This window comes from Silurus meridionalis, chromosome 18 (genome assembly GCF_014805685.1).
Source record: "Silurus meridionalis isolate SWU-2019-XX chromosome 18, ASM1480568v1, whole genome shotgun sequence".
NCBI lineage: Eukaryota > Metazoa > Chordata > Actinopteri > Siluriformes > Siluridae > Silurus > Silurus meridionalis.
In genome coordinates, this window is record NC_060901.1 from 10,527,834 (window position 1) to 10,541,191 (window position 13,358).

The window sequence follows — 13,358 nt, forward strand, 5'->3', positions numbered from 1 at the left end:
GAGTCTCTCGTGGAAAAGGTAAGGGGATCAGCTTGCTGGGTGGGGTTCAGACCTCAGGATGGAAAAGTACCTGTGGGAAAAGCAGGCAGACAAATGCTCATGTGTACTTTCAGTCAAGTCTCTCAAAGCTGCGCTGACCTCTGTAAACCCTGTAGTGTCAGCAGTGTTAATGGCTAACTGCCAGATCGAGCTGGTGAGAGTTTAACACTAGCAGAGAACATATTACATGCGTTCATTGTGATGATAGGTGGTGGATTTGATATGTAATTGTAGGCTGCAGCTTGGAAAATGTCTCCGGTCTCATTGTTGTGTTGGCACAACTGATCTGCTGTTTGTATAAGCCAGTCTGGGTCCTAATGCATTCATTTGTTTCTTGCTATGGGGAATTTCCTAATGAAATGTTTGTTGTATGTACTTGTGTGTGGGAAAGCCATGCTAGTGTCTTTTTGTATGGTGTGTGTATAATTAAATAGTGCTTTATCACTCTCCTGTCTCCTGTTTCATGTCATGCCCCTGACGAGGATAAAGCGGTTCTAGAAGATGAATGAAAAACAAACTTGCCTAACCTTGTTCCTTTGAGGCCATGTTAATGTTCATGCGGTAGCGCGAGTTAGCATTTTGTGAAACATTGACAATGAAAAGTGACATATGAGTGGCTCAGAGTGGCCTTTCTCTCCATGTGAGTCACGGTTCCGTGTGTTTAATTAAAGCTGTTGTGTTACACATCTCACTTGGTGAGTCAAGATCCCTTTTTCATGAAGCATAAATAAAATCCAAGGTTTTCTGCATGCATGCGTGTGAGACCGAGAGACCGTGTGTGTGAGTCATGGCTGTATGCAGTATGTGTCACGCTGTGTGGGCTTCAACATGGGCTGAGACCTTTTGCCAGCTAACCCAAAGTTTTTCCTGTTTTCCTTTATATTATGGGTTACATAAGTATTTTGGCAAAATGGGGCAAGATCATGATCATGTCATTATCACTGGTGATGCAGTATCTGACATTTCCAGACGTTTTCCAGGTTTAGTTTCGTACGGTTGTTAAAGGAACGGACGGTTCAGGAAGGGTTAACAGTTTCCTGACTGCCATGTTCACAGTAGTAGTTAGCAGATCATGAGTATCTAGCACAAACCATTGCTTCATCCAACGGAAGTCTATTTTAGACGAGTGTGCACTTGCAGACTAAACATTTAAGGCTTTAAGGCTATTGGAATATAAGAAGACACCTCCAGTAAAGTGTGCCTCAAATAAGCAGCACGGAGTTAATCGTTAATCCGGAGCATATTTTCTTTAGCCAGATATGCAGAAAAATGACCTCGAGTACAGAACTTGTCATATCAGTATGCACACGGTTATTCTTTATTTGTTGTTGATGATTACAGTGGATAATCATTAATGTTACGTATCATTTGCGTCATAAGACTAGAGTAAGACTGCCATTTTTAATATCACTTGATGGAGCAGAATGATTTGAGGGCCGTTGTTCATTCAGATAATGTCATAAACAGTGGCACTATCTCTGTATGCTGTACTTTAATCCTCTCACAACATAGATGCCGCTCTCTTCCTGCCAGCTGCCATGCCATGAATAGTAACATCAGTTTACCCACACATCCAACAGACACCCGCCTCATGGGGAACATTATCACTGCTTTTGCAAAGCCTTAAGGCAAGTTTTTCTGCCTGCAGAAGCCAGGGTCGGTTCTACTTCCCGGCCCTGCACTGTTGATTGGTCAGAGGGTAGGGTTTTGGAGAAGAGGCCTTGCTAAATTTTGTGAATGTAGAACTATGGAGGGTTGTGGCAACAGGCTTTTACTGTGCAAGTGATTAAGCAGGGGAACGTTTTTTTTATGTGTAAGAAAGATAAAGATGGGGTCAATGACTTATTCCTTTATCTTTTTTCTTTGTTTTTTTTTTTTATATAACAAAAGATTTGATTGATTAGAGCACTGTGAATGGCCAGCATTCAACTCGGAGAGCTTGACTTTTAGAGTCTTAGTGTACAGCTGTTTGTTTTTGTTTGGTTTTGATTTTTGCTTGGATGTTCTTAAATAGTTTATTAGTAAATACATTTCTAATATTTTAGTACAAGGTTATTATAAAACTATTTATAGTTATATTCTTTCTCCTCTTCTACACTGTGCAGCAGATCCAGTTTGCAGACCAGAAGCAGGAGTTTAACAAACGGCCCACCAAGATCGGACGCCGCTCTCTGTCTCGCTCCATCTCTCAGTCGTCTACAGACAGCTACAGCTCAGGTACAAAATCATACACCGACACACACTTATTCAGCCATTACATATAGCTGACTTTCATAATTTTGGAGTAGCATGGCCAGGGGTGTCTCAGGAGATCTGGCTTGTGTGTTGGTCTCAGTTTAGGGGAAAGCGTTTTGTCAGATCTTCAGGTTGATCTCTGAGAGAACAGGATAACAATTAGAGGAAAAACACACTCTCATTACAGACCATTTGTAGTCTAAGTGGATTTTTGGATCATGCACTGTTCCTTTTCTCACCAGCTGCCTCCTACACTGATAGCTCAGATGATGAGACATCACCTCGAGACAAGCAGCAGAAGAACTCCAAAGGCAATGGAGATTTCTGCATCAAAAACATCAAGCAGGCCGAGTTTGGTCGCAGAGAGATCGAAATTGCTGAGCAAGGTATAAACCACTATAGTCCGAATTATATTCAACAGCATCTAAGCTGGTGGTTATTATTTATATATATTATTATATATGCTTTTATGTGCATGTGTCTGTGGGTGGAGTGGTACATGCTGTGCTCTTCCTGGGCTGCTGAGGGGCCCATATGTTCAGTGTGCACTGACAGACCACATGGTGTTTCCTACTTCACCCCCAATAACCAGAGTTTTCTGCTCACTCATAATCCACTCTCCTCTCTGTATTTCTCATTTATTGGTTAAAAGCACAACCAAGTAGCAACTATGCTGACATGTTTCGTTCATTACTCCTAATATATAACTGTGTGTGTTGCTCTGCAGAGATGCCTGCTCTCATGGCTCTGAGGAAAAGAGCTCAGGGAGAAAAGCCCCTGGCTGGAGCTAAAGTCGTGGGCTGCACTCACATCACTGCTCAGACTGCTGTAAGTAGTCTGTACCTTTTAACCACAAGTGTATACACCTTTTGATATTTGAAGTCCTTTATGTTTGCATATTTTCAGGTGCTGATGGAGACTCTGTCTGCATTGGGTGCTCAGTGCAGATGGGCTGCCTGTAACATCTATTCCACCCAGAATGAGGTGGCAGCTGCCCTGGCTGAAGGAGGTCAGTGTACTCTGGGCCCTTTATTTTCACATTCAGCTGTGTGTTGTTTTGCCATTCTCTCTGACTTTGTCATCTCTTTGGCAGGCTTCTCTGTGTTTGCCTGGAAAGGTGAGTCTGAGGATGATTTCTGGTGGTGCATCGATCGCTGTGTGAACGTTGAGGGTTGGCAACCCAACATGGTGAGAGGGGAACCTGCAGGTTGTCTGCTTACCTGTATACCGGCTTTTATAGACTATTTCCTCTGATTATAAAGCCTCCAAACTGTTCATTTGTCAAATCTGCTTCAGATTCTGGATGATGGTGGAGATCTGACACACTGGATCTATAAGAAATACCCCAACATGTTCAAGAAGATCAAAGGCATTGTCGAGGAAAGTGTGACTGGAGTTCACAGGTGAGCAGTTATTTGAAATTAAATGAAAATCTTATTTTCTTTGTACTTTTGCTTCAAAGTCTTACTGGTGGTGTCCTTCAGTGTCAGTGGTCCCCTGCTGGAAAACTGTGTCTACCATCTAGTGGTTGGAAACAGGAATAGCTATACTTGTTGTACAGTACATAATGTACTATTACTGATAAGGTTATAGAGGACTGAGGTTTTTGAAATTTGAGATTAGAGTTCTACTGTTTCCTGAAGCTTTGTACTGTTTTAGACATAGGTCTTCTTACATTTCTCTTTTCTTCTGATTATGTAAAAAGAACCACATAAGCACTTTGCACTGGCAAGATTACAGCTTTTTATGCCATTATGTTACAATCAACATATTTTAATGTATTTTTTTATTATGCATTGTGTACAAACATTCAGAAAGACCGATTACACAACAATCACCATTTATTAGGTTGCTCAGCTTATTCTCACATGACACAGTGGTTTGTTTCCAGGTGTAAAAAATAAAGCAGAAAATAATGAGACCGTATAAACCTATAATTTTGACAGAATGTCTGTGGTCTGGTAGCAATCACAGTGTTGTAACATAATTGCTGTTTTTGCCTAGTTAAACCTTAGTTAAACATTATTTACACTCCAGAGATTGTTTGGTTCACGAAGCGACATGCTGTAGTTAGCATGTGTAAATATAGTTTTCTGTTTTTTCCTTATCTCTAGGCTGTACCAACTGTCAAAGGCTGGCAAATTGTGTGTACCTGCTATGAATGTCAATGACTCTGTCACCAAGCAAAAATTTGACAACCTCTACTGCTGCCGTGAGTCCATTCTGGATGGGTAAGTCAATGGATTCTGGCTGGAAAACATTTAAATAATCAATGTTTCTAATAATATTTAAACATTTGTTCTCTTACTAATAATGCATTATACATCTATTGATCATTTCCATATCTGATATTTGTATTCCTTTGTGTGTTCCTTTAGTCTAAAGAGGACCACAGATGTGATGTTTGGAGGTAAACAAGTGGTGGTGTGTGGTTACGGAGAGGTGAGCGCCAACCACAACCCACTGACATCTTCTGGCATTATATATCTGCACATTATATTATATACTCAAAATGGAAAAAAGTATTGAGACTTTTCCAGCCTATGTGGTTCTTCTTCAGACTGTTCACACAAAGTCAGAGGCACCAAACTGCATAGGATGCCTTTGGATGTTTTCCCTTTACTTAAAACTAAGAGACCCAAATATGTTTGCACAAAGCCAGCTCCATGAAAATATGGTTTACAGGGGTTAGAGTGGAACATCTGAGTGGTGTGCAATAGAACTTTGACCTCAACCTTAGTGAACACCTTTGGGATGAATTGGCCTCCTCCACCTACATCAGCAGTGTTGGGCAACGTTACTTTTAAAAGTAACGCATTACAATATCGAGTTACTCCCCAAAAAAGTAACTAATTACGTTACTTAGTTACTTTTTATGGAAAGTAACGCGTTATATTACTTTTGCGTTACTTTTGCGTTACTTGTATCTCATTTACGCCTTACAGGTGTAACAGGTGTAATATAGATAATTGCCATTAAAAATAAGTTATATTAGGGCAAAAAAACATGTGTGGGCTGCATACCGGGTTATGTGGAGGGAGAACATACCTTTCGCTGTCATCTCATAAAACTTCCGTAAATATCACCTCGTCCTCGTCTACATCATTCTCTGCTTCATCATCAGCTTGAAACATTCTGAGCGCTTTTACAAAGTTCGCGCTATTATCAGTGACCGTGGCAGTTTATCTTCCCACAAAGAGCAAATGAGCTGTGAATTTACTCTCTATCTTCGCTGTGATGGCATCGTACATGTGTCTCCCACGGAGAACTTTTATTCTGAGCAGTCCATAGAGCTGCAGTGGTGGAAAGTCAGCAAGAGTTTTCTATATTTCTGTCTCCATTTCCATATATGCAACATTGCATAATGTTGCATATATTCAACATTATACACACACACACACACACACACATACACACACACAAACACACACACATCTGTAGTGCTGTGCTTTGCATGCAGATGTTTTTTTTTTTTTTTTTTAAGTGGTATTTTCTGCAGTTGACAAGAGCTTTTCACCAACACATAATCTACACTTAACCATTATTCCTTTCTCCTTTTCCTCCACTATTTCAAAATAATAACAATACTTCCATCACAGTAATGTAATGCTCTGGTTTCCCATCTCTGCTTCTGACCAGCTTCTGTTCCCGCGGCTCGCACGTATGAGTGCGCGATTCTACGTGATTTTTGATTCAGTATTGATTTTTTTATGCAAAAAAATTTTACTGAAAAGTAACTCGCATTACCTTTTAAAAAAAAGTAACTCAGATATTAATGTGTAAATGTATAAAGTGCTACTTTACTCGTTACTCCAGAAAAGTAATATTATTACGTAACGCACATTACTTGTAACGCGTTACCCCCAACACTGTACATCAGTACCTGACTTTATTAATGCCCTTATGGCTGAATGAGCCCAAATCTTCACAAGCTGGAACATCTTCCTCATTAGAGTGGAGGTTATTATAACGGCAAATGTTGATTAAATGTGATTGGGATGTTCATTAAGCATGTATGAATCTTATGGTCAGGTGTCCACAAACCTTCGTCTATATTGTATATAATGTTTGTGAATATGTGCATCAGGAGTTGCGTAACTTTTTCCTAGTTAATTGGTAATTAAAAATGAAATAATTATTATATAATTTTTTTTTAAAGCGTAAATTTAAGAACAAACCTAAATTACACTTATGTTAAGAGTCGGTAGCAGGCCACGAATGATTTTTCCAGCTTTAAGATTTTTGCACAAAATGATTTATTTGTGGCATCTAGTGTAAATTTGGAGTTTGCTTATTTTTCATTGTTACCTGAACAGACAGTTTTCTGAGCATTACTATAGAAACAAGCTTCATCCTTTGTAAAATATTTGCTGATTTATGTTCATTCAGCCTGCTCATCTTCACCGTCTGCATTTTTACTGTTTTTATTAACCGCAGTTATTAGTGACTGTGTTAGCCCACTAGTTAACTGGATAATGCAACTCGTACTACACACACTGACCTGTCATGAGAGGAGTTTAAATCAGTTATGATTGTTGCTTGTGCTACAAATCCCAGTATTGCCACTAGGTGGTGGCATGCTTTTACCAACTATTTCGTTAAATGTCCATCAGTGTGTTATACAGCCTGATTATTATTATTTATTTTTTTGTTTAGGTTGGAAAGGGCTGCTGTGCTGCTTTGAAGGCAATGGGCGCCGTTGTGTATGTCACAGAAATCGACCCCATTTGTGCTTTGCAGGCCTGGTAAGCTTCTATTTATAAAAGGTGGGGGTCTACTGGGGGGTTAATGTATTCTGATTCTGACTAGTGGGAAAGGAGATTGTGTATTTCTATCCTTTCCACACACACACACATTCACACTGTTAATTATAGAACAGATATCAATTATGTTAAACATAATTGATATCTGTTCTATTATTAACAGTGTCTTGATCACTCGATTTATCACATCTTTGTCTCTTTGATTTCTCAGCATGGATGGCTTCAAACTGGTCAAACTGAATGAGGTTATCAGACAAGTGGACATTGTTATCACCTGCACAGGTTTGTGGTCCTTACACTTCTGTACATATGTATACTCACCATCCATTTTAATAGGACCATCTGTACACCTGTCTGTTTATACAATTTTTCATACAAAACCAAGAATGCGCTTTCTGACTGTAATTAATATAAACAGTTTGCGATGAACACTTTTGCCTTCAAGCGTTCATCAGTGGACAGTTTGGTGTTAGTCAATGTGGATGGGTTCCCTTTTGAGTAGGGTTCCTCTCAAGGTTTCTTCCTCATACTAGCTCAGGAAGTTTACATATACAGACTAATTTTTAATTCTAAAATGTATAATTCATGTTTGTTACTTTGGGACGAAAGCTATATACAAATTAAATTGAACTGGACTGTCGGCCAATTATATCGCAGTAGCACAGTGCACACAATCATGCACATACAGGTCCAGAGCTTTAGTTCATATCAAACATAATAAGGAAATGATGTGATCTCTGCGATTTAAGCATGGCCTGGTTGTTACTGCCAGATGGACTGGCATGAATATTTCACGTACTGCTGATCTCCTGTGGGGTTTTTTTCCCCTCACACACACAACGGTCTCTGGAGTTTACACAGAATGGTGTGAGGAAAAAAAAAACATTGAGTGAGTGACAGTTCTGTGGGTGTAAGTGCTTTGTTGGCAAGAGAGATCAGAGGAAAATGCCTGAATTGGTTCAAGCTGCCAGGAAAGATATAGTAAATCACACAAGCTCGTTACAACCACGGTGAACAGAAAAGCATCTCAGCATGAATACAACACTGAACCATGAGTTGGATGGGCTGTGTTGGGTTCGAATCAGTCAGGAGCAGCGATCTGAGGCTGTCAATGTTTGCAGTGTCAACCACATTGGACAGTTTAATATGAGAAAATCTGCATTTTTAAAAATGTATTTACCAAACAAAATGTGCTTTTACCTGATTAGAACCAACTAATATTCCAAAAACCTCTTTATAGGCTCTTTTGAATTTTATTGTCTTATTTTATTATTGATTTATTTCCGCAAAGCATTTTTTGGCGAGGTATTTAACCACTTTTATTTATTTATTTTTTTTTTATGTAATAGCTGCTGAGTAAATTTAATAATTAAAAAGGTACATCAAATTTTCTGTGCTCCTAAAATGACAATGCAGATTTATTTAGTTTGCCTTTGGATGTTTTCCCTTTACTTAAAACTAAGAGACCCAAATATGTTTGCACAAAGCCAGCTCAATGAAAATATGGTTTACAGGGTTTAGAGTAGAACATCTGAGTGGCGTGCAATAGAACTTTGACCTCAACCTTAGTGAACACCTTTGGGATGAATTAGCCAATGATTCATTGATTGTTCTGTTTCTCTTAGGGAACAAGAACGTGGTGGTGAGAGAAAACCTGGACCGTATGAAGAACGGCTGCATCGTCTGCAACATGGGCCACTCCAACACTGAGATCGATGTGGTAAGCAAACAATGACTTGAAACATTGTGTGACTGAACGGCTAACAGCTTTCTGTACTAGTGTAAAACAAATGGTACTATGGTAATGTGTGTCTTATCCCATTTGTAAATTCATTCATGTGATGGTTGGTTTTTGTGTGTTTTAGGCCAGTCTGAGGACCCCTGAGCTGACCTGGGAGCGTGTGAGATCACAGGTGGACCATGTGATTTGGCCTGATGGCAAGAGAATAGTGTTACTGGCAGAGGTGAGGTTATAACCAAGATTACTTGATCTTTCTTTCTACTCCTGTAGAAAAACACAAAAGATGTTGAAATGTATATATAATTGGTACATGCCAGTATGATAAGACTGGGGGGAAAAAATATTCTACTGGTATACATTTTTTTTTTTTATTATCTCGATCACAGTTTGGCCATAAAGACAGGATTGTTTAGTTGTGGGTCTGTGAGCAATGTTTATCCTGGCAGCTTTAATTATGCTTTTAGTAGTGTACCAGAGATTAAAAGAGCAAATCATTATTACAGTGATTTTACATATGAATCTTGTGCCAAGACATCAAATAAAAACCAGGCATTCATATTGAGTTATCACATGGTACAGCAGAGAAAATAAGGTCTTGTGAATTTCACATATTTCAAAAGAAAGAAATTAGATATGGAAATCTTATTTCTTTTTTATAATTGTTTTTAAATAATAGTTATATAGAAATATTTTTGTATTTAAAAAGTGAGCGATATATTTCCATATACTGTTATATTTGTCATCCTCAACATATAGATGTCATATGTATTGTATCTCATTTCAGTCCAGAAATTTAATAATGTATTATAAAAATTAGTAAATTAATTAAATGTGTGCATGTGTGTGGGAGAGAAAGCTGCGGTTTCTATATTTCTCTCAATGCACGTGTGTTCCTTTAGGGTCGTCTTCTCAACCTAAGCTGTTCTACTGTACCCACATTCGTCCTGTCAATCACAGCTACAACCCAGGTGGGAAACACAGAGCAGCTACACTTACATTAAAGCGCTCCACTTTTAATTAGAGTTGATGTTGCTTGCTTATTCATCGGCAGTACGTTGTCCTCAGTGTGTGCATGCATGCACTCACGTGTATACCCATGCATACAACTATCACTGTTGTCATGGTGACAAAGTTCTGTCTCCTCCCCCAGGCTCTGGCTCTGATAGAGCTGTACAATGCTCCAGAGGGCCGCTACAAACAGGATGTTTACCTGCTGCCCAAAAAGATGGGTAAGATGCACGTTTTTTTATTATTATATATTATACATATAAATATAATTAACTAGCTATTGTTGAATCAGACCTACTGTTGAGCGACCTGGTATTTTGCCCACGTTTGTGAAATTTTTTTTTTTCCTGCCGTGTTGCGTGTAGTCATGAGGGATTTGTCGGTTTGTCAGCAGACTGTACTGTGCTGAATGATTAAGCATGTGTGCCATCTCCTGCTTGGAGCATAACCATGTGTGTCCCAGTACAGGCTTTTGCAAAGAGATCTGAATATAGGTCAGCCTGTCAGAGACTGCTGCTAGTGCTTACTGCACCATTCGCTCTCACTTGTTCTATCTAACCATCCCTCAAACCCCGTACTTTAGTACCTCTACAGTAAACGTTCGGACTAAAAATTTACTTTAGGGAGCTGTGAGTAATTGCATGAGAAGAAAGCGGTTTCATTTCCAAGAGAAATATCCGGAAGGTAATTAGTAAAATGGTGGAAATAAGGCGTTCATCACATTAACTCTCCTTGATTGAAACTTAGGTGGTTTTCTTCCTGTTTTCTTTTAGTTACTCATCCTAAGTACAGTAGACACCGGCACATATTATGCCAAATTATTGAAAAAATTATGCATATTTTTGGTTCTTGCATTTAAACATGAAGCTGCACACAATGTTTTTTTACTGCATTTTTTTGTGACTTCATGTGTATGTCTGGTTTAGATGAGTATGTGGCCAGTCTTCACCTGCCCACGTTTGATGCCCACCTCACTGAACTGAGTGATGAGCAGGCCAAGTATCTCGGCCTAAACAAAAACGGACCCTTCAAGCCAAATTACTACAGGCAAGTACGCCTTACAGAGTTCTTCTTCCTGTATCGTTCGCTCTTGTTGTTGATTTCTCTGTGCCAAATCATTTATACATTACATAATATAACATGACCAACCTATAATAATCTCTGTTGCAGGTATTAAAGCACCTCGCCAATGGAAAATCGAGATTAAAAAACAGCCAGACTCATCAATCCAGGGGAAGCTGGGGTTCAAGCCTCACTTTCGGGGAGGGGGGGTTCTGATTTGCTGGAGCCTTGGGCATGACTTGCAATGACAGCAGCAGTTTTTATTTATTTTCTGCTACAAATAGCACAACTCTAATTCTTTTATGAGCTGCTACTGCTAGTGGCCCATCATCTAGCATAATGTTTATTAAGATTTCATCCTTTTATTCTCTTTCGATTCATGTGTTAGGTGTATGTAATCCATTTAGAGATTCTTTTGTTTAATGTTGGCTAAGCTGATTTGACAAAGCTAAAAAATACCATTTTTGACCTTCAATGATTGTTGGACATGCCATTTGTCCTGTCGTCTTTACTTTCTACTTCTTGTGGGTTGGGATATGGTTATGGCTGCGTCCAAGGGACCCAATTATAGATTAACATACATTTTCATTTCATCTTTGAAAAGTTCCTTTTTTTTTTTTTTTTTTAAAGCAATTGATTTTTACTAAAATTTTAGTCTTTGCCATTCTTAATCGTAACAAGATAGTCCAATTTTAACTGCATACTGATAAATGTTGGGGCAGAGCCTCTTTACCCCACGGTCATCACACCTGTGGGCATTTTATTTCAGTGGCCAGATTCAGTGTGTCTCCCAAAGAGGTTTTGCAGTTTTGGTATTGAAATGAAGCCAGTATTAAGTTTTAAAATATTCCCTCTATCGATCATCTGATTTTCTTACCACATTGTTATTGCAAATGCTTTCAGGCTGTATGATCCTTCACAGGGGTGTATATTTAAATATTTATACAGAAAACTACGATTTTTCTATCTTCTACTTTCTGTTTCTGTTCCCATGAAATCATCCTGTATTAATATAGAGATAAGCAAATTAAATGTTCTATCACATTTTAGTGTAATGTTAAATGTACTGAAGCGTTCAATTTATATACTGTGAAGTAAAGATTCTTTTGATGAAATACCAAATGTATAGTCAGGCCGGTACAAAGTTCCACAGTTCCACAGACAAGCCTGTAAGGATTTGTGTAAAATGGGAGGGATTGGGTGAAAGCAAGAGTGACTTCCGTGCACATTTCAGTGTTTTAAGGGGTGTTTGGAACAAAACTGCCTTGACTTAATGGCTTACTATAACGGGACAAACTCCGTCCCTTAATTTCACTGCACTTTTAATATGACAGGTGACCCTTCATCCTTGATCAACTCTGTATTGCTTTTTATAAAAGGAGTAATTGCTTCTTAGTACTCTACAAAGCTGTGCTTCCTGTGCCACTTTCTTCATTTACTGCAGAGCAAAATAGTTTATCGAGACCAACAATATACAAGTCTTAGATTTTAGTGTTAAAATGTCAAATCCACACATCTCTACTATTCAAATAGCTGGTTTTATTCTCACTCTAACAGTGTTAAGCAGGTCTCACGTCACTTGTTCTCCTGAGGTGTTGCCAAGCGCCGCATTACTACACTGCAACACCTACAACTTCACTAAATCCCTCAGAAGTCACTCTAATGTAGTATTTTATGCCCCTAATATTCTTCGTGTTGGATTTATGTACCGAAGCCCTATACATACCTATACTGTATCATCATGTTCGAGTTAATGGCCCAACCGTCTGTCAGTTTCTCCATCTGTCTGTGTTTATGCGACAACACTTGTTCTGACCTTAATGTGTCTTTTTACCTTTTCATTTAATTTCTGTAAAAAATTTACTGCCTGTGTGTGGGTGTGCAAACAATTGCATGTGTTTGAGGGGGCTTGTGAGTGGTTTTTTTGTTTGTTTTTGTTTTTGTTTCTTTGTTTTGTTTTGTTTTCTCCCAAGGTCAGTTTTGTCGCAGTGTTGCTGTTGACTCAGGATCCAAGCCTCTGTAAGGCTGACATGATGAGTGGTTCCTTCAGCAGCATGTGCAGCGAGTTAACACCAGCATCTCGTATAGAAACGAGCTTAGTAGGAACTAAATCAGATCCACTCCTGTATTTATTGTATTCAGTACAAATAAGAGAATCTTTAATGTTACTTTGTTAAAACAATGTTGAAATATTTCAAATTGATGGTAGATGAGCAATAATCAATATGTATCCTGAAAGAATAAAATAAAAGTCATAAAAAATGGATCGGAGAAAAATTTCAGGTGGTTTGTTTTGCACTGATGTGCGAAAGCCTAGTTCGAATTGTATATCAGGTGACTTGTGCATGATATTTATAATGGTATGAATAATATTGTGTTGGTCCCCCTTTTGCTGCCCAAACAGTATTAACAGTAAATTAACTTTAACAGATCATTAACTTCAGCAATTTAAACTACAGTTGCTTGTCTTTTGGATCGGACCACACGGGCCAGCCTTCGCTCCTCACATC

At 38.7% G+C, this 13,358-nt stretch overlaps 1 protein-coding gene across 2 annotated transcripts in view; it reads left to right on the forward strand.

The window, feature by feature from the left end:
* ahcyl2b (adenosylhomocysteinase like 2b) overlaps positions 1-13,114 on the forward strand; it is a 34,797-nt gene extending 21,683 nt beyond the window's left edge. Inside the window, exons 2-17 of one of the 2 annotated variants that reach the window (XM_046872943.1) lie at positions 2,148-2,256; positions 2,517-2,660; positions 3,002-3,102; positions 3,181-3,283; positions 3,368-3,462; positions 3,571-3,677; positions 4,389-4,505; positions 4,653-4,716; positions 6,931-7,019; positions 7,249-7,319; positions 8,663-8,757; positions 8,903-9,001; positions 9,678-9,746; positions 9,929-10,007; positions 10,713-10,833; positions 10,957-13,114. In XM_046872943.1, coding sequence (XP_046728899.1) covers positions 2,148-2,256; positions 2,517-2,660; positions 3,002-3,102; positions 3,181-3,283; positions 3,368-3,462; positions 3,571-3,677; positions 4,389-4,505; positions 4,653-4,716; positions 6,931-7,019; positions 7,249-7,319; positions 8,663-8,757; positions 8,903-9,001; positions 9,678-9,746; positions 9,929-10,007; positions 10,713-10,833; positions 10,957-10,963 — 1,470 coding nt within the window. In that variant the 3' untranslated portion in view covers positions 10,964-13,114. Of the gene's footprint in view, positions 1-2,144; positions 2,257-2,516; positions 2,661-3,001; positions 3,103-3,180; positions 3,284-3,367; positions 3,463-3,570; positions 3,678-4,388; positions 4,506-4,652; positions 4,717-6,930; positions 7,020-7,248; positions 7,320-8,662; positions 8,758-8,902; positions 9,002-9,677; positions 9,747-9,928; positions 10,008-10,712; positions 10,834-10,956 lie in introns of both variants that reach the window. The other variant, XM_046872942.1, reaches the window with a different exon arrangement.
* The last annotated feature ends 244 nt before the right edge of the window (positions 13,115-13,358 follow it).